Source organism: Anomalospiza imberbis, chromosome 5 (genome assembly GCF_031753505.1).
Source record: "Anomalospiza imberbis isolate Cuckoo-Finch-1a 21T00152 chromosome 5, ASM3175350v1, whole genome shotgun sequence".
NCBI classification, from domain to species: Eukaryota; Metazoa; Chordata; class Aves; order Passeriformes; family Viduidae; genus Anomalospiza; species Anomalospiza imberbis.
The window spans coordinates 57,991,419-58,005,223 of record NC_089685.1 but is presented as its reverse complement, the minus strand read 5'-3'; the positions used below and the strand labels follow the sequence as shown (position 1 = coordinate 58,005,223).

Genomic DNA, 13,805 nt, shown 5'->3' with positions numbered 1-13,805 from the left:
GCGGGTGGGTTTTGATTGTCACCGCCAAAACGGTGACATTTTCCCACCTTTTTATAGCTTTCTCCCCACATTCTTTTCCCCCAGGGCTTTACCGTGGATGATGCAAGCCCTGAGGGGAGCCCGAGGGAAGACCGTGGGTGAGGGCCCCTCGGGGCCAGCCTGCTCTTTTCAGGAGAGCCCCGGGCCCCGTGCGGGGGCAGAAGCCCCCCAAAAACCTCAGAGGCATTTTTGTCTCTGAGCAGGGCTCGTTCTTCAAGGGGTTTTGAAACCGCGTTACCTTTAAAACCCAGAAGATGCCGCCGGCGCCGCCTGTTCGTGGGGAGTTACCTGGTGCCCCCATGGCTTCCAGCGGGTGGTCCCAGCCCTGGGCCGGCACTCGCCCGCGGGCACTCGCCATCCAGCGCTCCGTGGCGCGGGGAGTGCCCGCAGGCAGGGGCCTGGCTTCTGGAAATGTGGAACACCTGCCGCGGCAGCCGCAGGGGATCCATCACGGGCACCCTGCACCTGTAGAAATTTCACCTTCACCGGTGTAAAGCTTCAGAGACGCTTTCGTGTTGCTAGTATTTCAGAGATGAGCAAAATGAAAACACAGGATTTGTGAAGATAGGGATATGCTCTTTCTGGGGGCGATGAGAAGGACGGGATTTAGCACAGCCTGGATGTCTAGAGGCTTGGGCTGTTTTTTGACAGGATGTAAAGGTGTACGCTCTCTGCGGAGGGTGACGCGTGGGCAGGATGGGCAGCAGCACATTTGTTAGACCAGAGGTACCTGCTGCAATGTGTTCACTCCCTGCCTCTCCAGGTTAGTTCCTGTTCCCACATTCTTGTGGAATATGCCAATGCTGTTGCCTTCTGGCTTACCTAATCCTCCCTCAAGTGTCTCAGATCACCCCAATGTACTTCATAGCTCCATTATTGTTTCTTGCTTGGGTTTTGCTTACCTATTTAAGCAGAATCTCATGCTTCTGGATATCCTGTAGGACACTTATTAAAGTACTTTATTCTTCTGAAAGCACAGAGTATCTCCTGTGCTGGAGGCTGGCAGTTTTCAGATGGAAGCACTACAAGCCACTAGCTGCAGTTTTTGATGTAATATGATGGGCAGGTCTCAGCAAGGATGCAAAAAGTATACAACTGGGAATTTTCACTCCAAGTTCTTGCCTATGCAGATCATTCACAAGTCATAAAATAAACGGAGATTAACCCTTACGCTGCATCGGATGATGCATTTTTAGTGGAGAGGGATTCTGCTGCTATTGTGAAAAGAATAGCACTTTTATTCAAGAAAGAATACAAACTTTTGTTGGTGCAGGAAGGGAGAGCAAGATCATCAAGAGAAGACACATTCCAGGCTGCTGAACAACTGGATGCAAAGTTGACATACCAATTTAGGTGAACAACAGATAATGAGTTTCTTTTGATGGTTTAGCAAAACAGAGGCAGAGTGGAAGTATGACAGTTTGTATCAACTCACCATTCAGGTATTTTGAGATCTTTCACAAAAACACATTTCTAGGACTGTCTTTTAATCTACAGCTGTCTTTGCCAGTAGGCTGTGACCACAACTTTTTTGACATAAAAAGTTCCTTAGGCTGGTACTACACTGAGCATCTGTACTGAACTCTAACAAATATTTTGGGGAAAAACCCCAAGAAAAGCATTTTCAACAAAACTACTGGCACAGGAACAACTATATGTATATATGTATATATATATATATATATATATATATATATATATTAGCTGTTATATATTAATTTAGCTAATTCTACTTAAAGGCATCTTTAGGCTGAAGTTGTACTGAAGTCTTCCCATAGAATATCAGGGACACGAGCCTGCAATAGTTTTAGGAATGGATGGGAATTGCTTGTAAAAGGAGCTACATAAGATGGTTCTTTGCAATACCAGGGATGTGAGTTCAGTGACTCAGGGGATCCTTCTGGATCCGATGTATCTCTGTGAAGGCTGTAAGATTGTTGGCAACAGCCAAACACACAGTGACACTTCATTATTTTAGCAGTGGCCTGCAGTCTGTGAGTGGTTCCATATTTTCTTGCCTAAGCCAGCAGCCTCCTCCTCTCAGTATGAACCCATGCTTCTGTCAACCTTTCTTCCCAGCTCCGTTCCTGTTTCTGCTATCTTCATCTTCTGGGCAAATCCCATGGAAGAAACAGAGAAGGATCTTGTTTCTGTACTGGCTTCTCTTTCCCACTTCCTCATCTTTATTACCAGAACAGGAAATGTTAACTTTATTTTACATATATTAACACCCCTGAGGAAGCTATATGTATAGGTGAAGGACAGGATATGGAGTAAGCTGACAGATGACTTCTGGAATCAACTCTGTGTCTGTGCTTGGGGAACATGATGCTGACAGATGCAGGAACTGGGAGAGGAACATCAAAAGGCTGCCTAGGTAAACAAGTACACCAATTCCTTCAAAAGCCTTTAATTGACACAAGCACCATGAGAAAGTGGCTAGGGCAGACACATATGCAGGTACCTGGGAGAAAATGAGCAGAAGAGTAGAGGCATGCAAATGATGGATTGCACATGCACGGGGCAGGGGGCACCTTCCTTTTAGCTGGAAAGAAAAGTAACATGAATTGCAGCTGGCATGCTGTAACTGTAGATATTTCTGAAGCCAGGTTTTGTTGAAGATGAGCACAGTCAGCCTTAGATGATCTTCTCTTATTAATGTCTGTGAAAGGAATTTTCCTCAGCCCAAGCTCTCTTGTTTATAAAGTAGTGCAGTGACAATGTTGCCAGAAGAGACCAGTGGAAATATCTGGTTCACACTGGTCAATCTGCATGGAGGAAGGGAATTCACTCTCCCGGGTAGTATGAGCATCTGTAGGAGTTGAGAAGAACCACTGCCCCCAGGGCTGCTGACCAGAACACTCAGCCTGGGAGACACTTGCTGACTTGAGTTTGAGAAAAGGGCAAGCAGTCATCGATTTCTGAGCTTACACCAGATTTAGCTGGTTTTTGTTGTGTGTGGCTGGTACTAGTTACCAGAGGATTTGTACTGTGTGTTGGAAGAAGAGCCAGCCCTAAAAGCTATTATAGACAACAGACACAGAAAAGATCCATTCCAGACTGCATCTCAGCTGCTGAACAACTGGATGTGAAGCTGTCATATCCTTTTAGATGATCGACTGATAATGAGCTTCTTTTGATCTGCCTGGAGCAGAGAGAATTACCTTCAGTGCCTGCCTCTGACTGGCAGGGGGAGGCTTGAATACAGAGTTTAATTTTCCAATTCACCAGGAGTTCAGGGGAAAACTGTTTCCATTATTCGAACATAATTTCAGCAAGAAATTAGAACTTTGCTGTTAAGCACACAAATTTCTTTCTTAGTTCTTAAGCTATTTCTCAGTTTATAATGTTTTATTGTCAAGTAGACAATAACTACAGTGCACTGTCTGGAATGGTGAAGCATATGCATAGGTCAAGGAGCTCCCCAAAACTCAGGCTAGTGAAAGACAAAGGCTCTGCTGCAGTTAGCAGCAGGGAATTGCTTTTGATTTGGATCTAACATGCTGTTTTTATACTGACTGGGAGGAGGGGACAAGGACATGCACAAGTTTATTGGAAAAAACATGTGGTCACTGGAACCACCTCAGAGTTACCTGCCTCAGGAAACACGCAAATAAAGGGGTAACCGCAGTTAGGAGAAATAGATAGCTGTTTTTTTCCCAGCAGTGAGATGCAAAGAGGAATGGGCACCTCATGAGCTTGGAAGAATTTTTTAGAAGATGGAACAAAGACCTAAGTCCATTTGCTGGGTAGACAACAAAAATCTTTGCTGGTTATTTTGAGACAGAAAGAATAAAGCCATATAGACTGCTTTTTAAAAAATAAAGCCAACTTCAAAAATTCTCTGTATTAGCTCTAACCTAGGTTTGGAGAGCTTAACTGAGAGTTCCGGTGTTTTGGGATGTATGTTCATACGTAAGGAAGGCAGAGGGGTTGTATTTGCCTCCCAGGTTCATATGGTGAGTTCTTAAGTGATTGCAGAGAGGCAAAACTGATTCATACAGTCTTCACTACCTGAAAGCACAGAGTCTGACTGGCGTCACATATCCAGGGCAGAGTAAGAGTGACAAAAGTAGTTGTCCTTACCCTTGCACCTTTCTACCCCTTCCCAAACAAAGAACTCCTCCACTGAAATTGGTGGGCCCATGCTGAGATGGAAATATGTCATGAGAAAGGTGGACTGAAGTCAGAACTCAGTTCAAACATGTTCAAGTCTCTAGCAGCACTTAGGTCTAAAACATGGATCCATTTCTGGGCTCCTGAACCTTAGACACAGAAACTGGAATCCGGATCCTCACCGTGCCTTGCACACGTTAAGCCTCCCAGCACTGGTCCAGATAATCGCAAAGAGTCACCATCTGGCTGGATTTTACGGTTTGATGAAGTGCTCAGTTTTAAGGCAAGCACGTGTCTGGCACCTGGGGACTGTGAAGCCCTGATCCCAGTTCTGGCACAGTTTTTCTGTGGCCCTGGGCAAGTCACGTCCTCTTCAGAGGAGGGAATTCATCAAGTGCCCCATGGCCCTGCTGAAATGGCAAAGGGCTGTAAAACAATCCTCAGCTCCAACGGGAGGAGAGGCCAGCTGGAGGGGCTCTCAGCACTGCTAAGCCAGCTCCCTGCCACCACTCCAGAGGTGCTTGTGCTGAAACACGGCTGAGGAGGGCTCCTGTGGGTCCCTGTGGGAGGGCTGCAAGCCAGCGACCTTGTTTCAAGGCTCATGCTCCCACTCACTAGGGCCATCCTCATCCTCAAGAGCCGTGGGGCAGACACATTTTTAGCCCCTCTAGTTTGGTTTTGCAGCTGTGTGACACCAGTTACTGTCAGGTTTTACAGGTGGTCTGAGCAGGGCTTGCAAGTCTATTGTCAGGTGCACAGCACTTTTCATTCCTTTGGCATTTGTTACCACTAACCAGTGAAATATTCTTCAGTCTTTATAGATTTTTAATTATGACGTACTCCCATTTTGCTATAAACCACAGATATTTTTCTATTTATCATTAGAAAACATGAGAAAAGACACAGTAACTTCTCATCATCATGAGTCTATGTTTTTCATTGGGTTTCATCCCTGTTTAAACAAGAAACAAGGAGTCCAACGAATTAAAAAGCTCTCTTTGCTGCACATTGAAACTTCTTTGTAAGGAAAACTCTTAACGAGATATGGGAATTACAAACAAAACCAATTGTGCATAGTGGGAGCCCTCCCTTTACTTTCATCTTAAAATTATTACATCTCAGTATGCCTTTATTTCATAATATATCCTCTCTGAATGCCAAAATTGGCCAGTCTGTTTTCATTTTCCTTTATAGTTTGTTTTTTTTTATTTCTATGTTTGGATACATTTACCTTAAAAAAAAGAAAAATTAAATACCTGTAACAGTTATGTAAATGATTTGAAGTGAAGCAGTTTTTCTGAACTCTAAACTCTAAACCTGTGTTGCTCTCAGCTCCAGAACTGGCCAGAAGCCCTATGCTTTGCTCTCACCCCATAGCATTCTGCACCTCAGCTCTGGCTTCATTCTGTTTCTCACAACCAAACAGCAGGGCTGGACATGTACAGTATTCATTAGGATACATAGCATTTAACCCTTTATCTGCAAAGCAAGTGATAACATACTACATGGAGTTAGGTATCTTTTCCAACAGCAGCACACACCTCTAGCTCATATCAGAAAATGGACTGCATCTGGCATTTCAGCTGGGACTGATGCTCAAGACCTTCCTGCCAAACAGCAATTCTAGAAAACTTCTCCTGGGCACTATATACAAGGAATAAAAAAGTTGCAATGGAATGGAAACCTTACGGTACTTTTCTAGCCACAGCTCCTAGAGCTAAAGCCTTCAGATTTTGTCAGGTGTTGTTCAGAATATGGTATCTAATTCAGCAGTTAGACAGTGATGGCAGGGTTGATCTGGGCAATACCAGCTCCAGCAGTGCAGCCAAGAGCTGACATAAGACCTTCTTTCTGTAGGCATTCACAGTATAAAAAGGGGGGAGGGAAGGTTGTCTGGTAAGATAATTCAAATGGCTGCAAGGTTGGGGCTTACCAGAGGAAAGTAATGTGACAGCTCTGAGGTTCTGTATTTTACCTCATCAGTCCACGCATTATATTTTTTTCCCTGACTACAGTAAGATTCCTTCCATGAACTGCCACTTTGACCAACCATATTCCAGGAATTCATAGCCATTTGTTCTGTTTCTGCTGCTGGTTTTATTATGCTTATTCCATTGCCAAGAAATTACTTGTAGGTGTCAATTATGATGGAACATAGGCTGCCTCCTAGAGAGAGGTTAAGAAGTCATCAGAGTTTCAACCCAGATCTGCACTCAAATAAGCCTCCATTGTAGGCACAGGCTCAGGTCAGGCAGGAGTGATGTATAAATACAGCTGATGTAGGCATCACCAGAGCAGCTGATAGTGGGTGACCCTCACTTACTGCCAGACATGTCTAGTCCCTATGCTTTGCTGGATCCATCATTCTTAAGGCTGCTCCTTTCTTCATAAAAGGCTCACTCCCTCTGCTGGTGCTCCCGAGCTGCAGCTGGGCCATGTCAGGCACCAAGGCTGAGGTTGTTCATTTGGTTGAGGCTTTTGGTGAACCTCTTCCTCCAGTGTGGAGGATGTCACTCTCTCATTCTCTTAAAACTCTTTGGTAAATAACCCTGAGCTGTTTGGATCCTGGAAGAGGTTCTTCAAGAGCTTTTCCAATCCAGCTGTACTGTGTTGACATCTCTGTTGTCACCAGTCCAATTGCAAGAAAAACGGGGGAAAAAAAGAGAAGGAAAGTAGAATGTATTTCTTCAGGCTTGGTTTTTAAGCCCAAACACAGATGTACTAGTTTAAGCATTTTGTGGAAGGCTAAAAAGAAATCTACTCAGGCTGATACTCATCTGTGCTCAGAGCTAAGAGGACAGCAGCAACATCATTGCATGAGCAGTGTCAAGATCAGCAGGATTGTCAGGATCAGTACATGAAGTTCAGCCATATGAGGAGCCAAAGAGCATCTCAGGACTTCTACATCATAGGCAGTGTTCTGTATCCTCACTGACCCAGATTGCTGCTTTTCACTGAAGGAAGTCTGTGCATGTTGATGTCCTTTGCTTAAAAAGTTAACTGCATGCTTTGCTGAGTAAGGGCTGGTCAGTTTAGAGTACTAAATGATTCTTAGTTCATCCACTGCTTTAGTTCTAGGCCTTAGACCTCATGAAAAAAATCCAGCTGCTCCCTTTCTAAATTCTTTCAGGTCATTCAAACTTGCTTCACTGTCAGTAAAGGATTTGTTGTTCTTCATAGGTTTGGTTTTGGTTTGTTCTTAAAATGTTTTGGCTATGTTAATGTTTTAAAAAAAGTTCTAGAGTCCTATGACAGCACACTAGGTAATGGTCATTACCTAGTGTTTGCAGCCTGTCTTTTCAGGACTTTGTGCCAGTGTATTATCAGATCTGCTATCTCAGTAGGAACAGAATGGATATCTGTGTGCTGTATCATGCACTTGCTACATATGCAGTCACCTCCTCTCCTGAACTTCTTGGAAACTGTGTACATTTAGTTGACAGCATATTACCTGTACAAGCACACCACTGCCAGCACACAAATGCACCTGCATGTTGAAATCTCACTCAAAATGTCTGATCTCAAGCTCTTGAGAAAGTAGTTTCATTTCTCTAACATTTACACTGCTTCAGAAAATTTTAATGCTTTAACAAACTGCTTTAGGAACAGCAAATGGTTTAGATATTATAACACCTTACCATCCTTACACAGCTGTCAACATATTCAGTCAGTATTATTTAAAACATTTATTATAATGGTTTGGAAAACATTTTTAACCTCTATGAATAAGATGTGTATTTAGTTCTGCTTAAGACCTAGCCCAGAAAAGACCTTTTCAAACACAAGCATGGGATTTTTTGAAGTGATCCAAGTCCTTTTCTGGACCATGGCCTTATTCCTCATGTTCTGTTCTTGACTAATCAAGGCTTCAAAACAGCTCCTAGTATATTTCACTGACAGACTCTTCCATGTCAGCTTTAAAACAAGGAGGATATGCAAGAAAGATTTCCTACTGTCTTGCACCTCCCTTCACTCAAGTTTTAGAGTTTATTGCTGTTCACCAAAACTCCCAGTTAGATACACTGGATTTTCATATCATTCCTTAAAGGTACTTTTTGGGGTCTTTTTCATCTTGTTCATTCATTGTACTTAGCAAGTTTTAACCTAGGTATGATGTTCATGGACTGCAGTTCTTGGAATAAGAGTTTACAAGCATAAGGTATGCGCAGAGAAGACACATGACAGGATGATTTGCAGTAGTGGCACCTAGAGAAACAAACAAAAAGAAAGTTAAGAGCTGGTCAATAACATCTGCTGAAAAAACCCAATTGCCACTAGCCACTGTTGTTTTATCCATCTGCATTTAAACACTGGCCACAGTCCCAGAAGCCCCAAATGCTTGAGACACATTTTAGTGCTTAAGTCATAGCTTTAAAGTCCTTAAATAATCTGACTGAAATCAATAGGAGCTTAATGTTAAACCTGCACTTTTCTAGGAGGGCAATCACAATACTCAGGAGCCAACAGGACTGACTTCTGCTTCTTCAGCACTCGCATAAATGTCAACAAATTCAGCAGTGCATAGTGACACAAAGGAGGTGAACAAAACCAAGTGTTTCTGAAAAAATGGTTAATGGTCCAATTTCTGTGCTACATATATGTCACAAAAAGAAGAGTCAGGAAGAAAGAAGGTTTTTTAATACACAATTTCACCCTATAATGTCTCAAATCATTACACTTTCCAGAAAAGAGGCCCTTCTCATCTTACATCTTTAAACTTTAGTCAGCACAGAAATTCAGTAAAACTGCTTTAACACATATTATTTGTGCTCTTTGCTCTAATGATCTTAAAATTCAGAGAGAAAGGGATTTTTTGTCAAATAGATATAACTGTGACTATATTAGGAATTACCGGCTAGTCAGCCATCCTTACAGTATTGGGACTCAAATTAGTGGCAGTAGAAAATATTTCTTATAAAAATCCATTTTCAATCTCTCTATTTCTTCATTCTCCTGTATATTAAATTTTCTGGTTTTGTAGAGTTGAGAAAGCCACTCCTTTGGGAACACAGAGTGACTCAGCACTTCCTAATGGTCTAACAAAGCTCTTTTTTTTTTTGTTCCTGTGTTTCAAATTTGTATTTCTGCCATAAAGTCGTAACAGTCTGAAGATCCAATTAAAGAAGAATTAGCAGAACTCCTGCAGGCTTCCATGGTATAGAATGAGGCTCATGGTCAGTGCAGGTTTATAACCACTCCCCTAGTCCATATTTATAGGGATAGGTAGATTTTATGGTGGGAGGAAGTGACCTGAATGGGAGCCGTTCTCCAGCGATGGAAAGCAAGTAATTGCTCTCTATAGGAGAGACAGAATTCCTTGCAGGCCCTGGAAGCCTGATGAGACACAACTACTCTGCTATGAGCACGTCTGGCATCTGATTACACCTCCTAGGGACTGAGGAGCAGAGACCACTCACTGCACCCAGGCTCAAAGCTACACCATTCTGGGCCAGCTTTGTACTCGATGGGGACCACCCAGAAAGGTGCAGTAAGCACAAAACTCCATCAGAGATCACAGAAACAAGTGCGTGAAAGACCATTTGGTATTGGAATTGACACAAAACTGGTCAGAAAAAGGCAACTGTACTATTCAAGGCTGAATTTGGACCAGAAACAAAATTTTTCTTCATGTATAGTTTAAAATGCACATACTAGAGAGATCAGTATGAGAGAGAGTATGAGAGTATGAGAGAGACCAATAACTTATCATCAAAAAAGGACCAAATTTTGCTCATTGCATTCAGTGCAGTTCTGCTCCTAAGCACCTGTGCAACAGCTAAGTTGGAAAATCTGCATAAACCCAGTAAATCATAGTAAATTTCAACCACATTTTTTACAGGGACAAATTCTGTCACTGCCACAAGAACCCCTGTCCCCTGTGAAAATACCAGTTCATGCCCCAACACTGATCTGCTGTTACTATCTTTCAGAAAAACCTACCCAGGGGCTAGTCCTTGTCTGAGAGGAAGGGCTCATCTTCCATAAGACAAGTGCCCTTAATGCCAGCCACAAACAATGTTTCTAAAAGGTTTCCTGCAGCAATGTCTTATTAATGCCCGAGTCACTGAAAAGGCCCATTTGGAAGTTTCTTTTAATGACTTTGTCTCTACTGTGATGCTCATTATAGGGCCACTTACCTCAGATACTGGTAGACACAGTATAAAATTTAGCAGAAGCTCTCTTATTGATTACTCTCACATCAGACAGCTTTTCACAGAATCAGATTGCAAGAATGTCTGGCTCTGTCTGAGACAGTAGTTTCTTTCACAATTACTTAAGGAGTTACTTAACTTTGCTATGAACTTCAAAAAATGAAATGTATTAGCAATACAAAAATAAAATGTAGCATTACTTCTAAAGTTTAAATTCCTAATTTTCGTCTTCAAGGTACTTTAATTTCCTGTGGACTCTGAAAAATCTTCAAGGACTGCTCTGAAAGTCAAGGTCTTATTGAAGAAATAATTGAGCTACATCTGCATGTGAGGTTTTTTAAAGGCAATGCTTTACAGAGTTAGAAGTGGTTGGTTCTTTGACTTATGGCACGTGCTTCCTTTCACATTACTTCCTACAACTGTTATTTGCATTGCACTAGTTCTAAGAGACCTGGGTCAGAAAAAAGCTTCCCTTCTTACACACACTGAACACACCCTCAAGAAAAACAGGACTCTCAAAAAGGGTTATGGCACAAGAGCCAGCAGCACCATGCCCAACTGAAAGTCACCAATTTCAGGATGCCCAGAGGATGGGCAGGATGCTCATCTCTCCTCTGGATGACACATGTTTGCCCACCTCTGTCTGAACATCTGCTTCCCCAGGAGCAGAGCTGCTGCTGCTGTGAGCAGACAAAGGTGGTGCTTGGTTTCTGGCCAGAAGCTACATGCTTCAGAAGAAAGGTCTGACCAAGGGCAGAAACAGAATTTGTCACCTTTACACATCTACAAACTGAGAATACACCTTACTTTCCTACTTCATTACATCATGGAAAAATCACTCTTGAGACACTGAGTGAATAAAGTCCAATTTCCCGCCTCTCCCAATAAATTGATGCTGATATCCAAGACATGACAAGTTTCCAACTGTGGTTTTTTTGAGGTTTAGAAATTAATCTTTCTCCTCCTCCTTTTAATTCTCTATCTTTTACCAACATAAATATTAGAGTTACTTGTAACTTGAACTTGCACCACTTATTTTTTCTTCCCTTAGTCATGGGATTTCAGGTCACCTGGTTTTGCAAAGCTTGCAAGAACATTGTATCTCAAACTCCTATTGGTCTCACAAGTTTGTTTTCTGCTTGCCTAAAACAAAACCAGGTCAAAGCAAAACATCTTCTTCAGAGACCTCTAAGACTATAAACAGAAGTTTATCTTCTAATAATAGTGGAGTATTTTCAGCATTCTACAGGACAACTTTAGGTCTAACATCTCAAAATTGTTGGAGAGAAAAGACAGTTAAAGGAAAACCCAGTGTGTTACATGTGGTGAGCTCCACACAGCTTTGACGTTCAGTTTTATGCTTCCCCTACATGAAAAACCAGTTTGTTTTCAGGAGACCATCTCAGTACTGTGTTAGGTCTCAGAGTAAGACAGCAAGACCATTAGGCAGTCTAGAGAGAAGTTTCCTAGGGACAAGGCATTCAGGCAGAAGCCAAATGAATTTCCAAACAGGCAGCTGCTTGTCTCTCAAGCTCCAACATGGGATCAGTGCACCTGCCTGATGCCTTGAGGAGGAACTCCTTGTTTTACAAGATTACAAAGCAAAAGGCATTTGGGAGGGGCACAGCCAAAGAAAACCAAATGCATGGGATTATGAACTCCATAGCTAGAGAACAAGAAAGCGGGGGATATTGCTTTCTGCTCCTGTTCTTCTGTGCCCACTCTCATTCTTCAGCTTTGTGAGGTTCAACGTGGGATTGTAGCAGGAAGATGTGTGACCAGCCCAGTACATTGACACTGCTGTTCCCCCCTTTTCAAAATATAGATGATATATGGGACTGGGTGCTTGATAATCCCTAGCAAGGCTGGGACAGAAGGTCAGCAGTGGGATGGAAGGTCAGCAGACAGACTGAAGGGTACAGCCTGGCTGTGGAAGAGAACACCTGTGGCTCCAAAACAGGAGAGATCCCTGGCCCATTAACTACACATTCAATTCAGTTCTAACTTCAATCAGACCATAATAAAGAACCATCCCCATTTTTCCAAATACCAATTTTGGACTTTTTGATTAAAGTGCATGAGATTGTTAATTGGAGCCTGTGAACTGCTGAAAACTGAGAAGCACTGCAACCAAAGGCAAGGTTCTGCTACACAGACGCATTTGACAACTTACCATCCAGAGTACCCTAGCAAGCCACACTGGCCACAAACATCCACTTCGAAGGCATCACTTGAAATCATCAGTCTCTCCAACAAAAGCATGCTGGCTCCATAACCTATCAAACAATCCCGTTCCATCTCTCCAAGACGTAAACCACCATCACGGGATCGACCTTCAGTGGGTTGCCTTTGAAATAAATATTTGAGAAATGTAGTAAGTACTCCAAAACGTACATTCTATGACTCTAGGCTGTCTTCAAACTGTAGGAACAACACAGGGTTCATGGACTTTACAAACCAGAGCTACTGATCTCACAAATGTGCTGCTCCTGTATCCGCAATATGATGCAGTTCTGCAAGTGGCAACTGCAGCACCAGGCTACAGCTCTTTACCTCTCAGAATGCAGCTGAATAAGTGAAAACAAAAAGATTTCTAGGAGTATCCAAGACAATCTGGACACAGATTTGGCACTTTTTCTTGATGAGACATTATCGTTTGTAGCTAACGAAATAATATTCAGCAGTTAATCAATCAATCATCAACCTAATGTTTCAGCTGAACTACAGCTAAGACTAATTTCTGAAATAAAGATGGTTTTGATCTGTGAAAGAACACCAAAATAAGTCAGGAAACGGGTAGTACACATATTGCTAACTCATGACTGAAATGCCATTTTTTTAAGACAGTAACATTTATCTAGTTTATTTTTTTCATCTATGATAGTTAATAGACTCATTTTTGTGTTCTACAGGTTCCTCTACATAAGTCAAACTCTTGTTTATTGTTTGGGGAGACTTCCTGTCCTTGTGGTGCTAGAGGAAAATTTTAATAAAGCAATCAAGTACATACTAAAGTTTTTGAGGTAAAAAAATAAGGTACTGTTATATAATCTAACATTAAGACTGCATAAGACAATCTTTTTTTGGACACAAGGAAAACTTTAAACCTCTTGTTTGTCATTCTGCAATTTCATAGTATCAGTTCTACTCTCATGTACCAGTACAATGATGTAGTACTTAGGTTGCAAATATCAGAGAAAACTATGAAGCAAAAACAATCCTGAATTCCTACAGCACTAATATACTGCATGCATTTTAATGAATATTTCCATCTTAATACATTCCCTGAAACATGAGAGCAAAGAGAAGGAATTTAAAAGAAATTACTGAGCTTCACTGCTCCCTGAAACCTCATATTTATGTGCTGTTTCTGACACTTGTAGCAGTGTAATCCACCTAAAATATTCAATAACATATCTGGCCCATTACTTCTGGAGTATATTTTGTTTCTATTATTTCTAACAACTGAATTTGTTAAGCTTATTAAAGATAATAAAA

General features: G+C 41.9%; 1 protein-coding gene and 1 long non-coding RNA gene across 2 annotated transcripts in view; one reads left to right on the top strand and one right to left on the bottom strand.

The window, feature by feature from the left end:
- The first annotated feature begins 430 nt into the window (after positions 1-430).
- Positions 431-3,846, top strand: LOC137474462 (uncharacterized). Its single transcript, XR_010999362.1, has 2 exons — positions 431-1,704; positions 1,744-3,846. It is a non-coding gene; the product is annotated as an uncharacterized lncRNA (long non-coding RNA).
- A 3,980-nt stretch (positions 3,847-7,826) lies between these two features.
- The window catches only part of POLR3B (RNA polymerase III subunit B), a 70,149-nt gene continuing 64,170 nt past the window's right edge, over positions 7,827-13,805 (bottom strand). Inside the window, exons 27-28 of the mRNA XM_068191042.1 lie at positions 12,481-12,654; positions 7,827-8,361 (exon numbers count right to left, since the gene is read on the bottom strand). Coding sequence (XP_068047143.1) covers positions 8,232-8,361; positions 12,481-12,654 — 304 coding nt within the window. The 3' untranslated portion in view covers positions 7,827-8,231. The remainder of the gene's footprint in view (positions 8,362-12,480; positions 12,655-13,805) is intronic.